Source organism: Lates calcarifer, linkage group LG17 (assembly GCF_001640805.2).
Source record: "Lates calcarifer isolate ASB-BC8 linkage group LG17, TLL_Latcal_v3, whole genome shotgun sequence".
Taxonomy (NCBI): Eukaryota; Metazoa; Chordata; class Actinopteri; family Centropomidae; genus Lates; species Lates calcarifer.
Window position 1 is genome coordinate 17,864,912 of NC_066849.1, and position 18,377 is coordinate 17,883,288.

General features: G+C 39.5%; 3 protein-coding genes across 5 annotated transcripts; all 3 read right to left on the bottom strand.

Annotated features, from left to right (window-relative positions):
• Window positions 1-179: 179 nt before the first annotated feature.
• kcnn1b (potassium intermediate/small conductance calcium-activated channel, subfamily N, member 1b) lies at window positions 180-8,882 on the bottom strand. 2 transcript variants are annotated; one of them, XM_051077289.1, is made up of 11 exons: window positions 6,877-8,882; window positions 6,578-6,741; window positions 4,467-5,594; window positions 3,947-4,384; window positions 3,575-3,670; window positions 2,994-3,412; window positions 2,639-2,780; window positions 2,395-2,505; window positions 2,057-2,184; window positions 1,738-1,807; window positions 180-1,237 (listed from the first exon to the last, which is right to left on the bottom strand). In XM_051077289.1, exons 3-11 carry the CDS (start codon window positions 5,577-5,579, stop codon window positions 953-955), a joined length of 2,802 nt encoding a protein of 933 aa, XP_050933246.1. In that variant the 5' UTR covers window positions 5,580-5,594; window positions 6,578-6,741; window positions 6,877-8,882; the 3' UTR covers window positions 180-952. The 2 variants fall into 2 exon arrangements, with proteins under 2 accessions (XP_050933246.1, XP_018528552.2); XM_018673036.2 differs by having other exon boundaries at window positions 6,578-8,882.
• A 124-nt stretch (window positions 8,883-9,006) lies between these two features.
• On the bottom strand, window positions 9,007-12,251 carry ccdc124 (coiled-coil domain containing 124). Its single transcript, XM_018673035.2, has 5 exons — window positions 12,146-12,251; window positions 11,055-11,232; window positions 9,949-10,141; window positions 9,710-9,815; window positions 9,007-9,577 (listed from the first exon to the last, which is right to left on the bottom strand). Exons 2-5 carry the CDS (start codon window positions 11,211-11,213, stop codon window positions 9,373-9,375), a joined length of 663 nt encoding a protein of 220 aa, XP_018528551.1. The 5' UTR covers window positions 11,214-11,232; window positions 12,146-12,251; the 3' UTR covers window positions 9,007-9,372.
• Window positions 12,252-12,755: 504 nt separating this feature from the next.
• On the bottom strand, window positions 12,756-18,098 carry cluap1 (clusterin associated protein 1). Of its 2 annotated transcripts, none has more exons than XM_018673032.2 (13): window positions 17,737-18,098; window positions 17,164-17,231; window positions 16,959-17,087; window positions 16,592-16,676; window positions 16,314-16,493; window positions 15,992-16,087; window positions 15,450-15,533; window positions 15,208-15,341; window positions 14,888-15,029; window positions 14,563-14,635; window positions 14,352-14,462; window positions 14,108-14,157; window positions 12,756-13,157 (listed from the first exon to the last, which is right to left on the bottom strand). In XM_018673032.2, exons 2-13 carry the CDS (start codon window positions 17,214-17,216, stop codon window positions 12,975-12,977), a joined length of 1,320 nt encoding a protein of 439 aa, XP_018528548.1. In that variant the 5' UTR covers window positions 17,217-17,231; window positions 17,737-18,098; the 3' UTR covers window positions 12,756-12,974. The 2 variants fall into 2 exon arrangements, with proteins under 2 accessions (XP_018528548.1, XP_018528550.1); XM_018673034.2 differs by having other exon boundaries at window positions 16,959-17,070; window positions 17,737-18,080.
• Between the last annotated feature and the right edge of the window lie 279 nt (window positions 18,099-18,377).

Consider the following 18,377-nt stretch of genomic DNA (forward strand, 5'->3'; position numbering starts at 1 on the left):
TTTTAAATAGTTATTTGCTCTGTTGTTTTGTCAAAGGATTGTTGTTTTCCCCTACCTGGCAGACAGCTTTTTCACCTGATAAGCACAAATCAATTTCCCTATAACCTCTTCCTCACACAAGAATCCAACAACAGAAACCTACATGTAGTTTTGATTGACTGAGATGAACAAAACAGAAATGGAGTTCTGAAAAGAAGTCTTTATTATCAGTGATTTAATAAATGGACTATATCTCTATATTAAAAGAGGTCTAAAGGAAAATACTGCATGTCTGCTACAAAATTCTTAAAAAATTGAGAAATCCCTATCATGTTTAAAACACAAACTAATGTTGTGTAGGCGAAGGCATATGACACAAAAGAAGGTTTCAGGGCTATAAATACTGCTTCCAAGTTATTAAATATAAATAAACTTTATTTCTATTACACATATATAAACAGGCCGACATAGTAAAATTCACTAGAAGCAGTTAAATACCATATAGTAATTATATCTTAAATAGGCACAAAACAAAAAAAGAAGAGGAATGAGTAAAGGGAGTACCCCTAAACTAAAAATAATATCATTTAACATTCTTTTAATTGCCTTGAGGTTAGCAAGATCACACTCAATAATATATGCCATACAGTATAGAGTTTCCTGGGGTGCAATCAAAAGAGGCTAATGTTTGTGTATTTACAGGTGAAAATCTGGCCCCTGAACAAACAACTCTAAGCAGAGGAAATGAAGGAATGATGGTCTTCCCTTCCTCTAGAGTTCCCTGACTGAAACACTTCCCCTCTCATTGGGGCTGCTCAGCACAAAACTGTAGTTGGAACTCCCAGGGGTGAATGTGTGTAATTGTATGATTGCATAGCAGAGCCTTAATAAAAGAAGAGAGCATGTCAAGAAAATCCTTTCCAGCATGACAAAAGGCTTGCAGACTAAGAGGAAAACCACTGAGCAAGGCCTATCAGCTGTAAGTGGTCTCTGGTGTGGTGGATCCCGGACAGAGCTGCCTGGCAGGGACCGGACAGCACTCAGAGCTCAGAGAGGATGAGAGGAAGTGGACACGGCAAGCCAAATCATCCAGGAAATCCTTTTGTAGCTTTGTTATTGCTTGAGAAAGCACAACCGGCAGCGACTGCACACTGAGAAGGATGGAGTCCAGTTTCTCCTCCAGAGCTACAGTCCTCCTGTCCAGCTCCTCGCTTCGATGCTGCAGCTCCGACACCAGATCATACATCATGTTCTGAGTCTGAAAGCAGCGGGGAGGACAGATCACACATCTGACTTTACAGCATGTTATGATCACTTGGAGGAGAACTAAGTCAAACTAAGGCAGAAACATTTTAAAATTCCTTTCAGTATTGATTGTATAAAATCATGATTACTTACCTGTCAAATTACTAGCAGTGTAAAAATTACCTGTCAGAGCTAAAATCTAAGGTAACATAAAAGCTTCTGTATAATTAGGTGTATGTGCTCACATTTGTAGTACATGGACATGGGTCCCATCAGAAGAACTTAAATTGGGCCAACCCCATGAGTGACCAATGAGTGAAGTAAGCACTAAAAAGGAGAGTAATGAGAATTTGATCTAAAAATGTCCCAAAAATAATCTTCTGGCATTTAATGTTTAAAAAAATCATTATGGATAATAAGCTGACTGGGGTAAAAAAAAAAAATCACTTTAACTTAAAATTTCTCCTGTTTTAAAAAAGTGTGAAAGATGTGAAAGATACTACTTATACAGACCTTGGCAAGGTCAGCGACTGTATTGGCCTGGTCAGTTAGTTTCCTTTGCTCCATTTTGACTCTTCGCAGTCTACGGTTGAAAATCAGAAACACTGTCACTTGTGTGCTAAGTAAAATAAATGCAGACTACACTTTGTCTTCATAACAGCCGAGGTCATAACACATAAGTACATGAATAAAAACCCTGTCATACATTTTACTTCAACATTTAGCAAGAGTAAGGTGCAGTACATGCAATATCAGTAAATTTTTCCTACAGGATCTACACATTATTCAGAGGTGGTGGTGATCTCCCTGATGACAACGTATTTATACCTACTGGTGAATGGCTTGCAGGAATTTACGCTGATGGTGGCGCACTCTGGCACGGTCGATCTTCTTGACCAGCTTAGTGTTTTTATAGATGAGCCAGGTCTCCCTCAAAACGTTAGCTGCTGTGTTTTTTATCTGGAGAATAGTAGCATAGTAGCATTTACAACAAGTAATGTGTCCTGTGATTTGTTTTGTTATTTCATTTCATTGGCATACTGTAAGACATTATTTTGTTGACTGACTGCTGATGAGGTTTCACCGTAAAGCTCTTCGTGAAATAAATCAGACAAACTTGTGTTTAAAAAAATCTTTACATAAAATTTGCATCTCTGATTGTGAAGTGACCTTTTTGTAGAGTTGAGTATCCATCATGAAATTATGGACATGCTTCTCAGCTCTGGTGAGTTCTGACTTCCTTGCAACAACAGCAACAACTAACGCTGTGCAGCCCGCTCCCTGAGGAGAAGAGCAGTGGTTACTTAGGCGTACTGCAGAAAAGGGTGTTACAAGAGCAATATTAGAGTAGGCTTTATGCTGTTGTTTTAAAAGTGAGATTTTCAAGTTGCTGTTAGCAGAAATAAAGTCTCACCATAATTCCTGTTAACAGGCAAACACCTTTTCCACAGTAGGTGTGAGGAACCATGTCTCCATAACCGATGGACAGGAAGGTGATAGAGATCAGCCACATTGCTCCAAGGAAGGTACTAGTTACCTCCTGTGCATCATGATACCTGTTAACATATGACACCTGGCTGCAGCATCAGCTGATAAAAAAGAATTGAAGAGAGGCTGTGCCATAAGGAAGATGTTTTACAAGTAGAGTGTCACTTATTTTGGTGGTAACATAAAAGATTACAAACATATTTATGATACTGAGGTAATGCAACAGGTTACTAAAGGAAGAAAAGAAAGAGTGAGAAGTTCAGAGGGTTTTTTGCTGATACCTCTCACATACACGCACGGTCCACGCTGCGATGATCCAACAGGAGACACTGAAGACCAGCAGGACTGTGCCGGGGCAAATGGTCATCAGGGTCTTCATCACAAAACGGGTGTCAAAGTTGATCTTGTTGAGTGCCCCGATGCTGCGGGAGGAAGCGTCTGTGAACAGTTTGCTGTGAAGCAGCATGACCCGTCCAATCAGGTAGAGCCGCAGGAACATGGGCACAGAGAGGATGATGTCGACATCCGCATCCGCTACCGATGCTGTGTAGCTGAAGGCCAGTCGAGCTGTCCAGGTGAACACATACTGGCCTGGGATTGGATGGATGGCACAGACCAGAAGCTCCAACACAACAAAGAGAATCCGCTCAAAGGTCATAGCTATTCTCCAATCATCTGCCCCGTTGTCCACCATGAAGAGCTATAGAGGAAGAGAACAGCAGGTTCAGGGTAATTAATGATGTAATAACCAAGACCACCTTAACTATCAATAGAAAACTGATTTGTTTGGACTGTAGTTTTCATTTCAGTGCTTTGTTAATGTATTTGATAAGTCTATGAATATAGATATTCATCTACATACCTGGATTTCCCTTGCATGGTACATCACAATGAGTACAAGAAGGATAGCAGTAGAAAGGCTGATCAGACCTTTCAGTACATATGAATATACAGATTCCTGTAAATAATGGAAGCAAAAACATGAAAATAGTGAGTGAAGACACATGATCAAAGCACATTAAGTATGGGAAAACTAGGATTCTCTGCTTTAAAAAAGTTTCTGAAAAATAGTCATTTAAAAAGTCCTAAAAGCCATTAAATCTTGTGACACAGTTGCTATGCTGGCATCAATATCATGTAAAGGGTGCCCCAGTGGCTTGTTTCACTACCCAATGCCAGTGTTTCTGCACTGATGTGAGCCTTCTTTGTACATCTGTTGCACTTATTAAAATACCTTGCTGTAAAATCCCCTTGAAAGCTCTGTCTCGATCACCATGACAATAATGCCAAACATCCCACAGACCAAGGCATAGTCGCTCAATTGTTTGCGCTTCCCAAAGAGAGCCCTTCTCTGACCCAGCCGGTAGCTGATGTCCTTAGTCTTCTTCTGTGGTACGCTGCCTTCCTCCCTGGTCAAGTTGTCACTGTTGGCCTTACTGGAGTCTTCCCTGATGACTTTGGAGAACGCGTCCTCAAGGATGGCACTGTGAAGAAGCTGAAGAGGCTGTTGGCCTGAATGAAGATCAGCAAGACTGGATCTTAAAGTGCCCTGGCTGCTTAGCGGTCGCACTGCATCCCCGTTAACTGTGTCACTTGTTTCTAAGTTGTCAGATGGTGGAGGTGTATGTTTGGGGAGGGAGAGTTTTGATCCACTCAGGTGCTGAGAGTTTTTCTGCAAGTAAGATAACCATTTATTAGACAGCAGTATATCAAGGGAAAAAGGGCTGCTACAGTAATCTAGAAACATCCTGTACCTGACTTTGTCGCTGTCTTGCTCTCTCCTCAGCAAAATCATGGTTCTCAAGTGAACTATACTGGCTGATGGAAAAGGACTGGATGCTTTTGTCACTGGTAGATGACCTCTTCGCCCGTGGAGTACTGGTTAGAGGGTTGTAAGGGAGATGACGGCACTTGAGGATGATCGAGGGATCCCCAGATGACTTGCCGGTGAGAGAGTCTTGCTTTGGACGTTGCTGAACTAACAGTGGTTCTTTACCAAAAAGTTCTCTCCAGCTGAGGTCTGCACCGATGGCAGGCTGAGGCCACTGATGAAGTTTCAGATTTGTCTCGGCACACTCGACAGAGTTTAGAGGAATGTTGAACAAATTTGGATAAGTTGCTTGACTGCTGTCTTTTAGTTTAAAATGATTGCAAGGGTGCTGCTGCAAGAGCTCCTTTCGACCTTCTTGGTCACTGCACTGAGGCATGAAATTATCCTGTAGATGGTTTGTTGCAGGCTTCAAAAGATCTTTTTGGTCTGTTTGCTGTGGTAAAACCTGGCAAGAGGTTGAACCTTGGGTGCTTTGAGAGAAAGATTGGGTGTGAGCTGAAGATGAAAGGCTCTTCTTATTTGTAACTCTGGAGAGGGAGTCTTGGACTGTACCATGTTTTGACTGTGGCTGAAAAGTAGAAGCCTCTGAATGCTGGTGTGCCTCAGGACAGGAACAACCACATCTGTCATTGTGGTTTGGATGTCCCACACTGGTCCCTGCTCTTTCTGCTGAGGGTGAATCATCTTCCATGCTGCTAACCTGGCCACAAAGCAATAGCCAGTCCTGATCGCTCAGCTGCGATAAGGTTAGGTTTTGGGTTTTCAATGGTGACATCTGGGCTGAAACTCTTGGAGAACTGATTCCATTAGATCTTTCATGGGGCAAGGATGAAACGCAGTGCAGACTCGTCTCCTGCAGGGATGAAGATGCCTCGACTGAGGTTCCAGAGTATCGATCACGTTTCCCTTCGGGGGTCTTTGTAGGAGCAGATGGACCTCCTGAGGTGCAATGCTCATGGTCCCCGTTGTGGAAGACTTCACCTGTTGAGTCAAGTCGCCGCGTTGCGTTGGTGGGTTTAACCAGGATCAACCTCATGGCATCACTGCAGAGCTGGAGTGAGATCACATGCAACATGCAGAAAAGGTGCTGAAATATATCTGAATCGAGACGTCACAGTTGAATGATGTGAACACAGTATGCAGGGTTTTTTCCCCTCTTTTTATGATCATCTTTCCTAACTCTAAAACAAATCAGAAAATAAGAAAGCGAAAACAAATGTTATTTTGCTTTTGCTCTGGTGTGTTCAGCTGGTTATGAATGTGAAACACTCTGTCAAAAGCAGATGTGACCCCCCTCCTCTATTATGTTAATCTACTGTGCATAGAAATCAGAAAGGCTCAGAAAATTATTATTCAACTATTTTAGATTAAATAAATCCATAATATGGAGTTATTAAGTGTTATTGTGCTAAAGTAAATTACTATCTACAAAGATTTAGGAAATAGATGTAATTTTTTGTTCTTTCCTTTTTGTCTCTGGTTTTTGGAGAGTAAAAAAAGAGAACCATTTTGTTACTTATTATTTTTAATATTATGTTATTATATTTATTCTAAGAATGTGTAGATATGCGTAAATTGTGTACATCCACAGATATACCCAGTTGATAATATGATCATAAACAGAAAAAATGATCATAAGCTAAGGCCTCTGTTAGTGATCTTCAGTCAACCACTGAAACCCACAAAACTGTCACATTTTTAAAAGTACTGATTTATCCTTTTATCTTCACAATAGATCCTGATGTAACATACAGTATGTGAGGACTGACATTACGTGATGTGTATTGTTTATTAAACTCCTGCGTCAACCTGTGCAAAAGTGAGCCATCAGTAAGAATAACAGCTTGACAACTATAATAGCTTATCTTAACATAACTAAGTTATCACTTTCCTTCACTTTTCAAGAAAGCAAAGCTAATTATTCTAAATGGTTGTAGTCTTATTTTGGACTTAAGCCCTTCAAATGCAATTCAACATCTCAATTTTTATATATTTCTCCTGAAGATAAATAAAATCTCCTCTGGTGATCCTTACCTTCTTCCATATGTTGTTTTCTCCAAACTTAAAGAAACAGGTTACAAATAGGAAGCGCTCCTGGTTTGAAGAAGTGGTAAGAAGAGCAGCCTGAGTGGATGTTGGACAGCGGATTGCCTCCTCCCAGTACGAGCACTTGATAAAGGAGCTTTGGAGATGCTGTCCTTTGAAAGTAATGATTAGAATTCAACACGAAGAAAGAAAAGGGCAGCAGCAGCTGGCCCGGTAAAGGGTTGCCATGCAAATAGACAAGGAGTGGGAGGGTGCAGGTTGGGATGCAGAAAAACAAAAACCTGTACCATCAGACCAGAGTGTTGAGGCGGAACATCACACGTATGAGCTCAAAGAAATCCCTACAAACTGGGAGTGGACTGATTGGTTGCTGGGGAAAAGAAAAGGAATTGGTTGCTTTCAATGCAAAATGGAAAATAAAAGGTCAGTTGAACTTGTCATTAAAGCTCTGTATTTCAAAGGTCTTCACAAGGTCTCTTATCTCCTCCGCCACAAGAGCCCGGCAGGACAAAAGTGTCCATTTTTAAATCTGCCTCTGAATGAATTGAGCCAGCAAGTGCAAGGCCTCATTGGATGTGTCCTAGGAGATATAACAAATGTAACTGCAAGAGAAATGTTGCAATAACTGTGCAAAGAAATACACTCAAAAACACCACTGCTGAAGTTATGAGAGGTCCATCTCCTGTATCCAGTCTGCAGGAGTGATGTCGATGTTTTTTTTTTTTGTTTGTTTGTTTTGTTTTTTAAACTAATTACTTTTCCAGTGTTTTTGTGTCACTATTCAAAAGAAAAATCTGCAGGCATGAAACAGATCTCATGCCTCTCAATGTGAAGAACACAGCATTGGAAAATAAAAACAGTTGTAGATGTAATTGCTTTTCTGGATTACTAGATAAAATAGAGCAGTAAATCCAAAGTTAACTGCATGTTAACAATATTGTAGTTACACTGTTTGACTGGTTTAACCTAAACGTGACTTATAGTTGGGTTGCTCGGCCCTATTTTATCTGTGCTCGCTGTCTCTCCATCTGGCACCAGACGAACCTACAAAGCCTGCAGCTTGCTGCCTCAGCAGCCCAGTATATGAATGTTGCTGTGCTGGAGAAAACCTTTGTGACCATCAGTGGCACTGGTCACAATCAAAAACAAACAGGAAGTTTTTCCCCGAGAAGTTAATTTTGTGTTTGCAATTTACTGGATTTAAGTTGCATCATTTTGTAAGTACCAGAGACATTTCTCCACATAGCACGTCATATGGCTTATTTCAAAAACAGGTTTGTGTTTAGTGACTAAAACAAATGTTGCATTTATACATACTGCAACATAACCATCTGTTTTCAGAAGTTATAATCCACTTTAATTTCACCAGCCCACCAACTTTGTGGAAGGATACGCACTCAAAGTCATAGCTGGCTACAGGCCAAAGGTTCTGGTGGAGTAGATAAGGGAGGCCAGGCAACTACTGTTTGAGCTTTTGAGGTTTTTTCTTCAAAAACAAATAAACCAAATTAAAAAAACAACAAAACATCTGGATCAATTTGTTGATGTGGTAAGGAGTCCAAACTGTTTTTGCCAATTCACATCATTTTTCTGTACCAATAAAAATTATTTAAAGAATATGTTGACCTGTAAAAGCAGCTGATTAATTCTATTTTTCTTTGTCTTTCCAATTAATGGAGATGGGTTTTGGGCTTTATTTGAAGGTAAGGGACAAATTCTGTTCGCAGCAACTAGACCAAAGGACAATGCCTTAAAATACTGTGGGGGAAGCATTAGTTAAGTATTTTATCAGGTATGCGTAAGGCTGTGTAGAAATCATACTTGTGTCAACACTATAACTTTACCGTTAGTGTTGGTAATGAAGCAATAGCACCAACTGCACAATCAGGAGTCCCAGCGCAAACAAGTTACAGGTTGCATTCGCTGCATTAAACAGACTCTTGTCATTAAACAGGTCCTTGTCACCTGGCTGATGGATATGACAACAGAAAAAAGGTTGATAACATTTTAGATTAAATGAAATGTTATTTTAGGCATTATTCTTGTATGTATAAAACACACAATGAGGATTTTAGTAGAAAATACACTTTGTGTGTATTCAGGACAAGATTCAATGCACAAGGTCAGCTGTTTTGCTGTTGAAGCAAAGAAACAGCTCCTTTAAAGAAACTGATTAGTCACTTGCCAAGTTAACCAAAAGTAATTTCCAGCCACAGCTATTTTAAATTTACCATGATTTTGGTGGCTGATGAGTATCGTCTACTCTGGACAAAGAACAATAGTCAACTTTCTCCTCGCATGAAAAGTAAAGTTTGAACTCCATCATTCTCTTTTCTGAATAAGCATTGCTCAACAGCAACAGCTGGCAAAAACATACGACTTCAAGAAGAAATTTTGTATTTATGAGCATCGAGATGTTGATGATTGAGCAGTGAACTTTAATGAGTTACACTCAAAACATCTGATTCCCCACCTTCCCGGAAGTGCTAAAAAAAAAAAAAAGATGTAATTTATTAGATGCTGCGATGCCTCATTAGAGGCCATGTGCACAAACATGGTGATCAGTTGTGACAATGTGGGGGTGAGCTTCTCCTTGCAAGTGAATGGAACATAAAGAGGAGTCCTCTGGAACTGAAGAGATTGTTTCCGAGCAGGTAGAGGTGAAGTTCTTGTCAGCAACACTCATTTTTTAGATGAAATTATTAAATTTTCCAATGGAAGTCTCCAATGTGCATAGGCAGACAGTTTTTCAAATGGCGTTATGCGAGGGGGAAAGAGTGCATTCACTTTGAGTTGTAGGTGGAAAAGCGTTGGTTCAGGGGGTTCTCTGGCGACTTCATCCACTCTTTCTTCAACTGCTGCTTCAGCTGTGACAATCTCATGTTGGGGTTCTCCTTTTTTAGGCGAGGCATGTTGGCCTCCTCATAGGCAAGAAACGCAGCTTTCATCCTCCGCTCTGGGTGGCGGTCCAAGTCTTCAGGCCCCGTGCTGAGGGACAGGTAGACAAGGTGAGAAATAACAAACTGTTAATGTTAACAAGTCATGTTAGCTGCTTTATAGGCCTGTGCAAAAATCAGGACAACAGTATGACACACAGTACAAACAGTGAATGATTGGTACCTAAGTACAGCGATGGCATCCTCTATTGTTCTGGCTTCCACTGTTCCTTCTTCAGGGATAATTCTGTTCACATTCTCTTCCAGAGGAGACTCCAGGTGGCTCTTTTCTGTGGGAAGAGATTTAATTTAAAGCATTTCAAAAGTGGTATCATGGTTTAAGGAAATTTATTTACGGGTTTGATCCCCAAAACCATCTTCTAACCTTCACACATGTATCAACATCTTCAACCTGAACTTTACCTTTCGGTTTGAGCTGCTGCTGTTGCTCCTGCTCATTCTGAAGCGCCTCCTCAATCTGGGCACGAGTAACTTTTCCTCCAGCCCCAGCCTCCCTTTGGGCTTTGCCTTTCAGTCGGGCGTTCTCCTCATCCAGGAGCCGCTGGTTTTCCTTTTTCCTCTCCAGGAGTTCCAGCCTCTTCTTCTCCTTGTCATCCTGCAAACACAGAACATCGGGCTGGTAGATCTTTTCTGCTGACAAAAATGTACACATATTTATGTTCTCACAAACCAAACATATTCTGTCAACCATCTAAAATACCTGGTCTCTGATGGTTCTTCAGAACGATCAGATAAATAGGATATACTAGGATGTTTAAAGCTATCAAACAAAAAAAGTAGGTGGCAGAGTGCACACAAAATGTGTTGGTAGTTGTGCATTTATTTAATTAAGATGATGTGGTATTTGGAACAATGTAGTAGATATACAGGTTCTTGTTGCTGTTTGGCCTCCACTTATAATCTGCAATTGCTTTGCTCACGTTCGTCCACCTACTGTGTGTGCTTAAAAAAGAGCCATTGCCCAAATAAGACTGTTCTCTGTGGTTGCTTAACTTCTGTGTGCAAGTGAAAAAATGTAGAGCTAGGTCACGTTCAAGTTCATAGCCAGAGAACAGGACAGTGGTATCTACAGTAAATCCAGAAGTTTATCTTAGCTTTTATGAAACTCATCAAGTGTTATTTTGCACACTATATACATAAAGACATTCAAGATTAGTTACTACATGCAGGTCTCCTAATTGCTTAAATGCTGATTAAGTCAAAGACAGGTCATTTGTTCTCTTTTCATTGTTTGTTCTGCTCGGCAACCAGTTACTAACACAACAACACAGTGTCCCACTGAGGAGAATTAAGACTTAATCTCATCTAGACTTTAGACCTGTGGATATGTTTAGGGTAGTGTTCCCGTCCAGTTTGAAAACTGTAATCCTGATTTTCTTCCTTTTCAAATGTCAACATTTCTGTTGTGTTTATTTTTTTGTCAAACCCCAAAGTTTGTAATTTAATGTTGGTACACACATCACTTACTAGATATTATCCAAGAGTAACTGACTAGAGAGACAGCTCACCTTTCTCTGCTCTTTTTTGAGTACATGTTTGTCAGTTTCCTGCCACAGAGCATCCTCTTCCTCCTGTTTCTTCCGGGCGTCTGCTACCGCCTTGGCCTCAGCCTTGCGGGCTCTGGCTGTGGCCGCCTTGGAGTTCTCACCCTGGAACTTCTTTGGCATCCCAACAGCTGCTCTTCAGCTGAAAGAGATGAGGAAAGACAAGAGTGAGAAGAGTATGACTTACTGGAGATTTTTTAAGACTGATGCTCAGTACCAATACAACCAGCTTTGAATGTCATTTGATTCTTCTTATATTATATTATCTAGCTTATATTAGTTCATTGATCATTTGATGGAAAAAAAATCATATGCAATTATTTTGATAATTGATTAATTATTTCATCCATTTTCAAGGCAAAAATAGTGAAGAAAAAACCTATACATTCAGGTTCCAGCTTCTCAATTCTTCTTAATCTTACAAACTGAACCAATTACCTTTGGGTTTTGGACTTTTGATCAAATAAAACAAGACACTTGAGGATGTCACCTTGGGCCTTGCAAAAACTGTGATTAAGCATATTTTCACTATTTATAGAGACCAAACGAATATTTGAAAAAAGTAATTATTATATTAATCAAGAATGAAAATAACCATTAACTGTGGCAGTCTGATGATTCAACATGCCGTGTTTATATTATGGGTTCCGTGCACCAGCCGACCACAGATGGGTAGATGGTAAACTACCCAATTACCTTCGCATAACGTATGAATAAAGAAACGGAAGACATTGTTATTGCCATATAGCTACCATAACTAAGTATCACTTTGAAAATGTGGGTAAACATACACGGACATTACACGTACACAAATAAAACAGAGCCAAAGAAGAGATTGACGTTGATAAAATCTGAATTCTCTGTAAATGTACTAACGACTGGAGCTTTGCTTGTCAGTGTAGCCAGTTAGCTTTAGCTAGCTGATGTTAGCCTGATAAACAAGACTGGTTTGTTTGTCAACGAGCCATATACTCCATATTTAAAGACGCCGAAATATGGCTAAGATGACAACGATCGCAATAAACTAATGTATAAGCAGAAACATGGTTTCATACCAGTTTGACAGGAAAAACAGGTCTTAACAAGACGACTGTTGTTTCGAAGAGGCATCTGCCACCTCCTCTCTGAGAACCTCCGCGCACTGTGATGACGTCACGTCTCTTGTGGTTACGCAGCTCAGTGCATTTTAGTTTTAAACCTTTTACTCCACATCTGAGAGAAAAAGACAAAAAAAACTACTTTTACCTTTGTTGTAGCCTTGTATAAATACTACGCAGTGGTAAAATTTTACATTTGAATCTACATTTTAAGAAACATGATTATTTCACTAAGAAATTGAAGTTGAATTATTTTTTTATTTTTGCAATATTTTTTACCAGAGATCAATTATGTCCTGGACAATTTAACATTTATTTATCTCCCAATGTGAGAATAACTTGTGCCTCATTGTAACCTGAGAATTTATGTTGCATGAATCTTCCATGAATATCAAAAACATTACAACTGCTAAGTATCTTAAACATTTTCCACTTAAAATAGATAATTTTCCCTAAAATTGATTTTCAATCAGGTATTGAGCATATAAACAGGATAAAACTTAACTCTAAAATGTAATGGAGTCATTAGGTAAAATTACATTAGGACTTGTTAATTAAGAGACAGATATTAAATTGTTAATATTTTATTAAGGCTTACACAAATATTTTACACAAAACAGTTCACACAAATATTCAAAATAGGAACTTTATTAGCGCTTATTGTTACAATAACAACATAATCCAACATAATATTTAATGCATATTTCTGAGAAGTAATTAGATGTTCTAATTTGAGCTGGAATACAGAAACAGCTGGAGCACATCTGTGAGTATGTGTGTTCTTCAGTCAGAAGTCATTGTCACTCTCCTCCATCAAAGGGGGTCTCATGCCCCCTCTGGAAGGGCGAGCACCCCGGGACACTTGGCCCTCCAAACTGTCATCCTCTAAATCCTTGCTCTCCTCCTCCTCCTCTTCACCCTCTTCGTCTTCTTCATCATCCTCATCCACATCAATCTCGCTGTCTTCACTCTGAAACATCAGGCCACATGATTGCATACTATTACAAAATGCAACAACAGAACAGGATAACATTTCAATACACTGTGTAGAGCTACAGCAGGGATGGGAACATTTTCAATCCAGCTAAACTCAACACAAGCTAAATCAAACAGGAGGATCTAATCACAGAGTCACTTCTTCGGCTGAAATGAAAACATGCAGAGTTCAGAACTGATTTTACAGTGAATCATTGAACTGGAACATGTCCATCTGGAGCCAGAAAACTACAGGGACAACATCATCATTTGACTGATTTAAAGGAAAAATCCAAACCAAACAAAAGGAGGAAACTGAGCAAAATAACCATGTGGAGGGGAAGAAGATAAGGCAGGGCTGAGGGTAAACTTGAGAACTTCTGTCAATATGGTATTACATATAACCATTCAGTGTATTTTCTTTGCATAAATGCATGAAGAGAAATTGGGCCACAAGCAACCACAAGCTCTGTGTGGACACTCCCATCAATTAGAAAGAGTAGATACAGGCTATACCAGCTGTGTGAACTATAATCTACAGTGTCAGAGAATTTGAGAATGGATTTTTCCTTTTAACACAGATGAATGAGGAGAGAACTACATCCTGGTCCTGCACAAACCTTTCTATTCCGTCGTTTTTTGGCAGAATGAATTGACCTTCTGGAAACAGCTATGGAGGGCTTTTAAAATACAAGTGAGTGACAACAGAAAAGTAAGATACTGAACAGAGAAGAAGATGGAAACCAAAGGGGACGTGAAGCTGATAACACTTGATTAAAAATTACAAATAAAACTAAAAAGCAAGTCATTCTGTGGCTAGAGAGACAACACAGAGGGCACCATCAAGGACCAGTGCGAGCAAAATCAGCAAAGAAGTCTTAGAATTTCAATACTGTAGCAAAGGAGGAAGGAGTGTTGCATTGTTGTTGCTATGACAGAACTAACCTCATCACTGTCACCACCCTGCATGTTCCCAATGAATCGAGCTCCTCTTCCTAGGGTAATAAAGAGACAACACTCAGTTTACATGAAAGGATGTAATGTTTTCATGGATTGAGTGTTTATATTTAAGAACCACAGATATATATCATACCAAACAGAAAATGATGCAGATAAATTTGTACATATTTTTCCAAGCCAATAATAGTTGATCATTAAAAAAAGTCATGGCTTTCCCTTGTCCGTGTACCTGCCATGATGCCGTTCCGTGTGGGCCGGGGCTTAGAGGGTCGAGATTCTTCCATGTCGCTGTCTGAACCTTCGTCCTCTGGAACATCAATGTCAGAGTCCTCATCTTTCACTGCAGAAAAGATTATGAAACAAGTGTGTGAAACCATAAGAAAAGGGTTGAGATTATGTCATTACATTTTGCTCTTAGTTTGTGTGTTTGTTCGTCTCACAGGAGCTCCTCATCAAATCCCTCTCCTCCTCCCTCAGTTTGTGCTGCATCATCCTCAGAGTGTTTTCAGCCTCCTGTGGGGAAGACCATGAGAGAGGAGAAGTTTACATTTGTACCAGCCTCCATACACCTGTCAAATCCAGGATACAAGCTCCGTCAGTCATATTTGCTACTTTTGTGTGTTTTCAAACCCATACTTGTAGACAAATACAGATCTCTAGATAATGCTGAGCTTTACTGAGACAACGTAACAAGCAAAAATATGTATGCATTTTAGTTACATATAGTACAAGCAGTTCCATAGGAGGTCCTTTACACAAACTCACCTCAAATCTCTCCTGCTCCAGTCTGTGGTATTCATCCAGCTGGGACTCCAGGAAGCACAGGTTCCTGAACTTCTCCACATAGATGTCATATTGCTTTTGCAGATCTTCCTCGATCTTCTCATATTCATCCATGAAGGCTGGTCTAAAAAAAATGAGAGAGGAACAAAAATTTTGCAAGCACTTATAAAGTTGGCTAAAATCTTCACAACACAAATACTAACAATTAAAATGAAGGTCATTCCAATTCACTATAATTTTAATTTAGTTAAAGCAGCTGGGAAACATTCCTGTCATTTTGTCTCTCTGCTGCCTAAACTGACCTAACACTTTGCAGTGTCTGGAGTCTCTTCCGATTCCTCTCCAGCTCCTGCTTCTTCTTTTCTATCTTGGCATCCAGACTAGCCTCATCAGAGACAACGTTACTCAGCATGTCTTTGGTCTTCTCCACGTTTTCCTTGACAATAGAAACAAAGGCATGGTGGCAAATTCAGCACCATTTCATGGATAAAAACAGGCCCTGTGTGAATTTTTAAAAATGAAGATTGTCAGAATAAAAACATACCAAAACCTCCTTGATGGCAGCTCTCAGGGCCTTTTCGGTCTCATTGATCTCCAGAGGTCTGGCAATGGCTGCAGTTCTCATTTCCTGTTGGGACAATGAATAGACAGAGTAAGTAAGAGACAGAGTAATCTCTTGTATCAATGACACTGACGTCTTTTCAAATAGTCTTTGTCATTGTACAGCTGTTATCATCAGAGAACAGTACTGTACTGCAGCAACATTATCATACCATTCTCACCAGGATGCCTAAAGGTAAAACATTCAATTGATGGCCAATGGCAGGTATTATCACATCTTTTCATACCAAAATTACTTTGTTCATTAAATGCACTTAGGTGACTGTAAAAAATGAGGCCCGCAAACAGTAAGGCAATCCATCTAATCTGTGTCTAATGTATGAAGATACCAAACAAAATAACAGATGATGCCATTTTTGATATTACCAAATATTTATACTAACTGTATTTTTACTGTCAAGGACTGTGTGGACTCAAGATCAAGGAATATAGAATGTGTCAGTTAATATCTATACTTTCCCTCACCCTTAATTCCACTTCTTTTCCCAGTAAATCATATAGGGATGCTCCCTTAGACGTGACCTCGGACGCCAGCTGTCGAGCTGCTTTAAGATCTGAAACCTACAGTGAAGACAGAGCAAGATGTGATCAGCATCACAAGTTAAGGAAAATAAACCTGAACACATGGGCACATTCACATCTGAAGCTCTGAGGCATGTCATGTAAATGTTTTTTTTTTTTTTTTTTGCTCAAACATCTTGTAGCGGATAGCTTGATAGGCTTAGAAATGACTGAAGATAAAGAAACATAGACAATAACATTACACAGTGTAAAAACTGCATCTCACCCGTGAACCAAGGTCAAATTTGAACTTGTTGTTATCCTCCTCGACTCTGTCTCCCAGGGCCATCTGCTTGGTCTTCATAGCGCTGTACAGCACCGAAGTGATCTTCAGCATCTCCTTCACTGCATAGCCATCGGCCTGGTAGAGACGCTTCGTGTTCAACTTGATGTGAGCCTTTGTTGCCTGCAACCAGGTGGAACACAATTAAGACATAATAACAACAGGCCTTTAATAGCTATGAATGAACTATCTGTTTGGACTAAACATAAGATAGTTGTCACCATGAACTGGGCCACAGCCTTGATGAAGAATACTCTGTCTGACTCTGTGTCCACGTCAATGGGAATATCTGTGTTAGGCTCATATCTACATGTTATTGAAAAAGAGAGAGATAAGGAGCAAAAGACAAAAAGCTAAATATATAACAGCATCCTCCATTACATATATAATGTCTATACATAGTTTTGATTGATCTAAGTAAAAACATAGACATTTGATCCATACCAGGGGGCAGGTAAACATGGAGTGGAGCTTTTGGATCAGTAGGTAATGTAGTAATTCAAAAGCAAAGAAATCATCACAGATTTTAGGATAGTGGCTGAACCACTTAATCTTAGTGGATGTGGAATATGTGAAGCTAAAGCATACCTCTTTACAAGCCATATTAAGATTTCTGCCACTAAAGTGAAGTTTGGTGTTCTGAAGTTCTCCATAGATATCAACCGAGGATAGCCCAAGGCCCTCATCATTTCAGTGAAATCTGTCAAATGAGATTCTCTAGTTATCAACATTATATAGACACGAAACAACAACTTGATGTATGTCTTACACACAATGGGTAGCAGTCACTTACTTCTTAAGTCTCTGAAGGACATTGTGAAATGCGAGCACCGTACAGCAGAACATGCACTGGTTCCTGCACTGCAGACAAAAAAGCGAAAATGTACTGTACGTTATTTATAGACAACGAGCTACTGACTCTGCACACCAACTGTTCTTGAAAAGATGAGGATGTAGGGCGTCGTAACTATGTTGACCAGACTGTAAAGTCCCGCGGGCTAACCTAACATTATACGAATGAGTGTATGAATACAGCTAATCTGACTATACATGAAAAGAGTGTCCATTAATAAAAAAAATATATATATATATATCACTATTATAACCTTGTAGTGTGATGTAACGGAACTGGGATATCAGTGTTAGTGTGTGTGTGTGTTTAATTACCAATCAGTTTAAGTACCATTAAAGGATTTCTCTTTGCACTAGCTAGCTGGTGGCTAGCTGAAAGTTAGCAAAAAGCTAACGCCTATTATCGCCGCAGATTATCTGGTAAAAAAATATGATATTTCTGAACAACCTGGTTAGTTGTGATAATACACAGCATATCCTGTTTGCGGGTACAATAACTGTTTTGTTTTTTTACCTGTCGGTGCTTTCTTTAAGCTAGATGTTACCAGAGATGTTGGTGTTCGCCTCGATCGAAGATGGTCTCTATGGAAACGGAATCATTTTCTACGGAAGCTCGAGAAAGCCTAAAAGCCTAGCTGGGACTCTGCTCTGATTTCAATGCGTCAAGACCACTTGAGTGTTATGTCATATGATAATAGTGATGGGTGTAGGGGTCAATTAATTGATTTTGATTTTTTTCCAGTGTGCATAAAACTTGTGTCTGTAAGAATGCTGCTGTCCCTGTTTGCTACAGACTGAATGAAGGCTGTTTAAAAGATAATGTTGGTTTAGGAGTTGTAAAAATTGGACAAACTAAACTTACTAAGAAATTGAGAGTTATAGAATTTGGATACATGATGTAAAGTGGGAAATTTTGTGATTTAAAGCAGGTTCAATTTGCTTGCTAGTGTTAATTTAGCATTACCTAAATGTTTTTAAGCACATTTTCTTTGTAACGCCGAAAGCAGCACTCACAAACTGAACCATGTTTAAAAAGTTTAAGTTTGAAAATCACCCCTGAACGATTTTAGTTCCTTTGAAAAGTACAGTAAAAGACCATGATAATATAAATTTTTGTATGAGTAAAAATTGGTGTTGCAGTGTCAAAGTGTTAGC

What these genes read in the sequence shown, in the direction of transcription:
- kcnn1b (XM_051077289.1), bottom strand. Translation starts at nt 5,579, where the DNA reads ATGAGGTTGATCCTGGTTAAACCCACCAACGCAACGCGGCGACTTGAC. An exon ending in GCCTGTTAACAGGAATTATG is followed by an intron (nt 2,506 to 2,638) that starts GTGAGACTTTAT and finishes TCTTCTCCTCAG; the next exon opens with GGAGCGGGCTGCACAGCGTT. An exon ending in ATACTCAACTCTACAAAAAG is followed by an intron (nt 2,185 to 2,394) that starts GTCACTTCACAA and finishes ACTATTCTCCAG; the next exon opens with ATAAAAAACACAGCAGCTAA.
- ccdc124 (XM_018673035.2), bottom strand. Translation starts at nt 11,213, where the DNA reads ATGCCAAAGAAGTTCCAGGGTGAGAACTCCAAGGCGGCCACAGCCAGA. An exon ending in TCAAAAAAGAGCAGAGAAAG is followed by an intron (nt 10,142 to 11,054) that starts GTGAGCTGTCTC and finishes CTGTGTTTGCAG; the next exon opens with GATGACAAGGAGAAGAAGAG. An exon ending in GCAGCAGCTCAAACCGAAAG is followed by an intron (nt 9,816 to 9,948) that starts GTAAAGTTCAGG and finishes CTCTTCCCACAG; the next exon opens with AAAAGAGCCACCTGGAGTCT.
- cluap1 (XM_018673032.2), bottom strand. Translation starts at nt 17,216, where the DNA reads ATGTTCTGCTGTACGGTGCTCGCATTTCACAATGTCCTTCAGAGACTT. An exon ending in CAGACACTGCAAAGTGTTAG is followed by an intron (nt 15,030 to 15,207) that starts GTCAGTTTAGGC and finishes CATTTTTTTTAG; the next exon opens with ACCAGCCTTCATGGATGAAT. An exon ending in ACGGAACGGCATCATGGCAG is followed by an intron (nt 14,158 to 14,351) that starts GTACACGGACAA and finishes TTATTACCCTAG; the next exon opens with GAAGAGGAGCTCGATTCATT.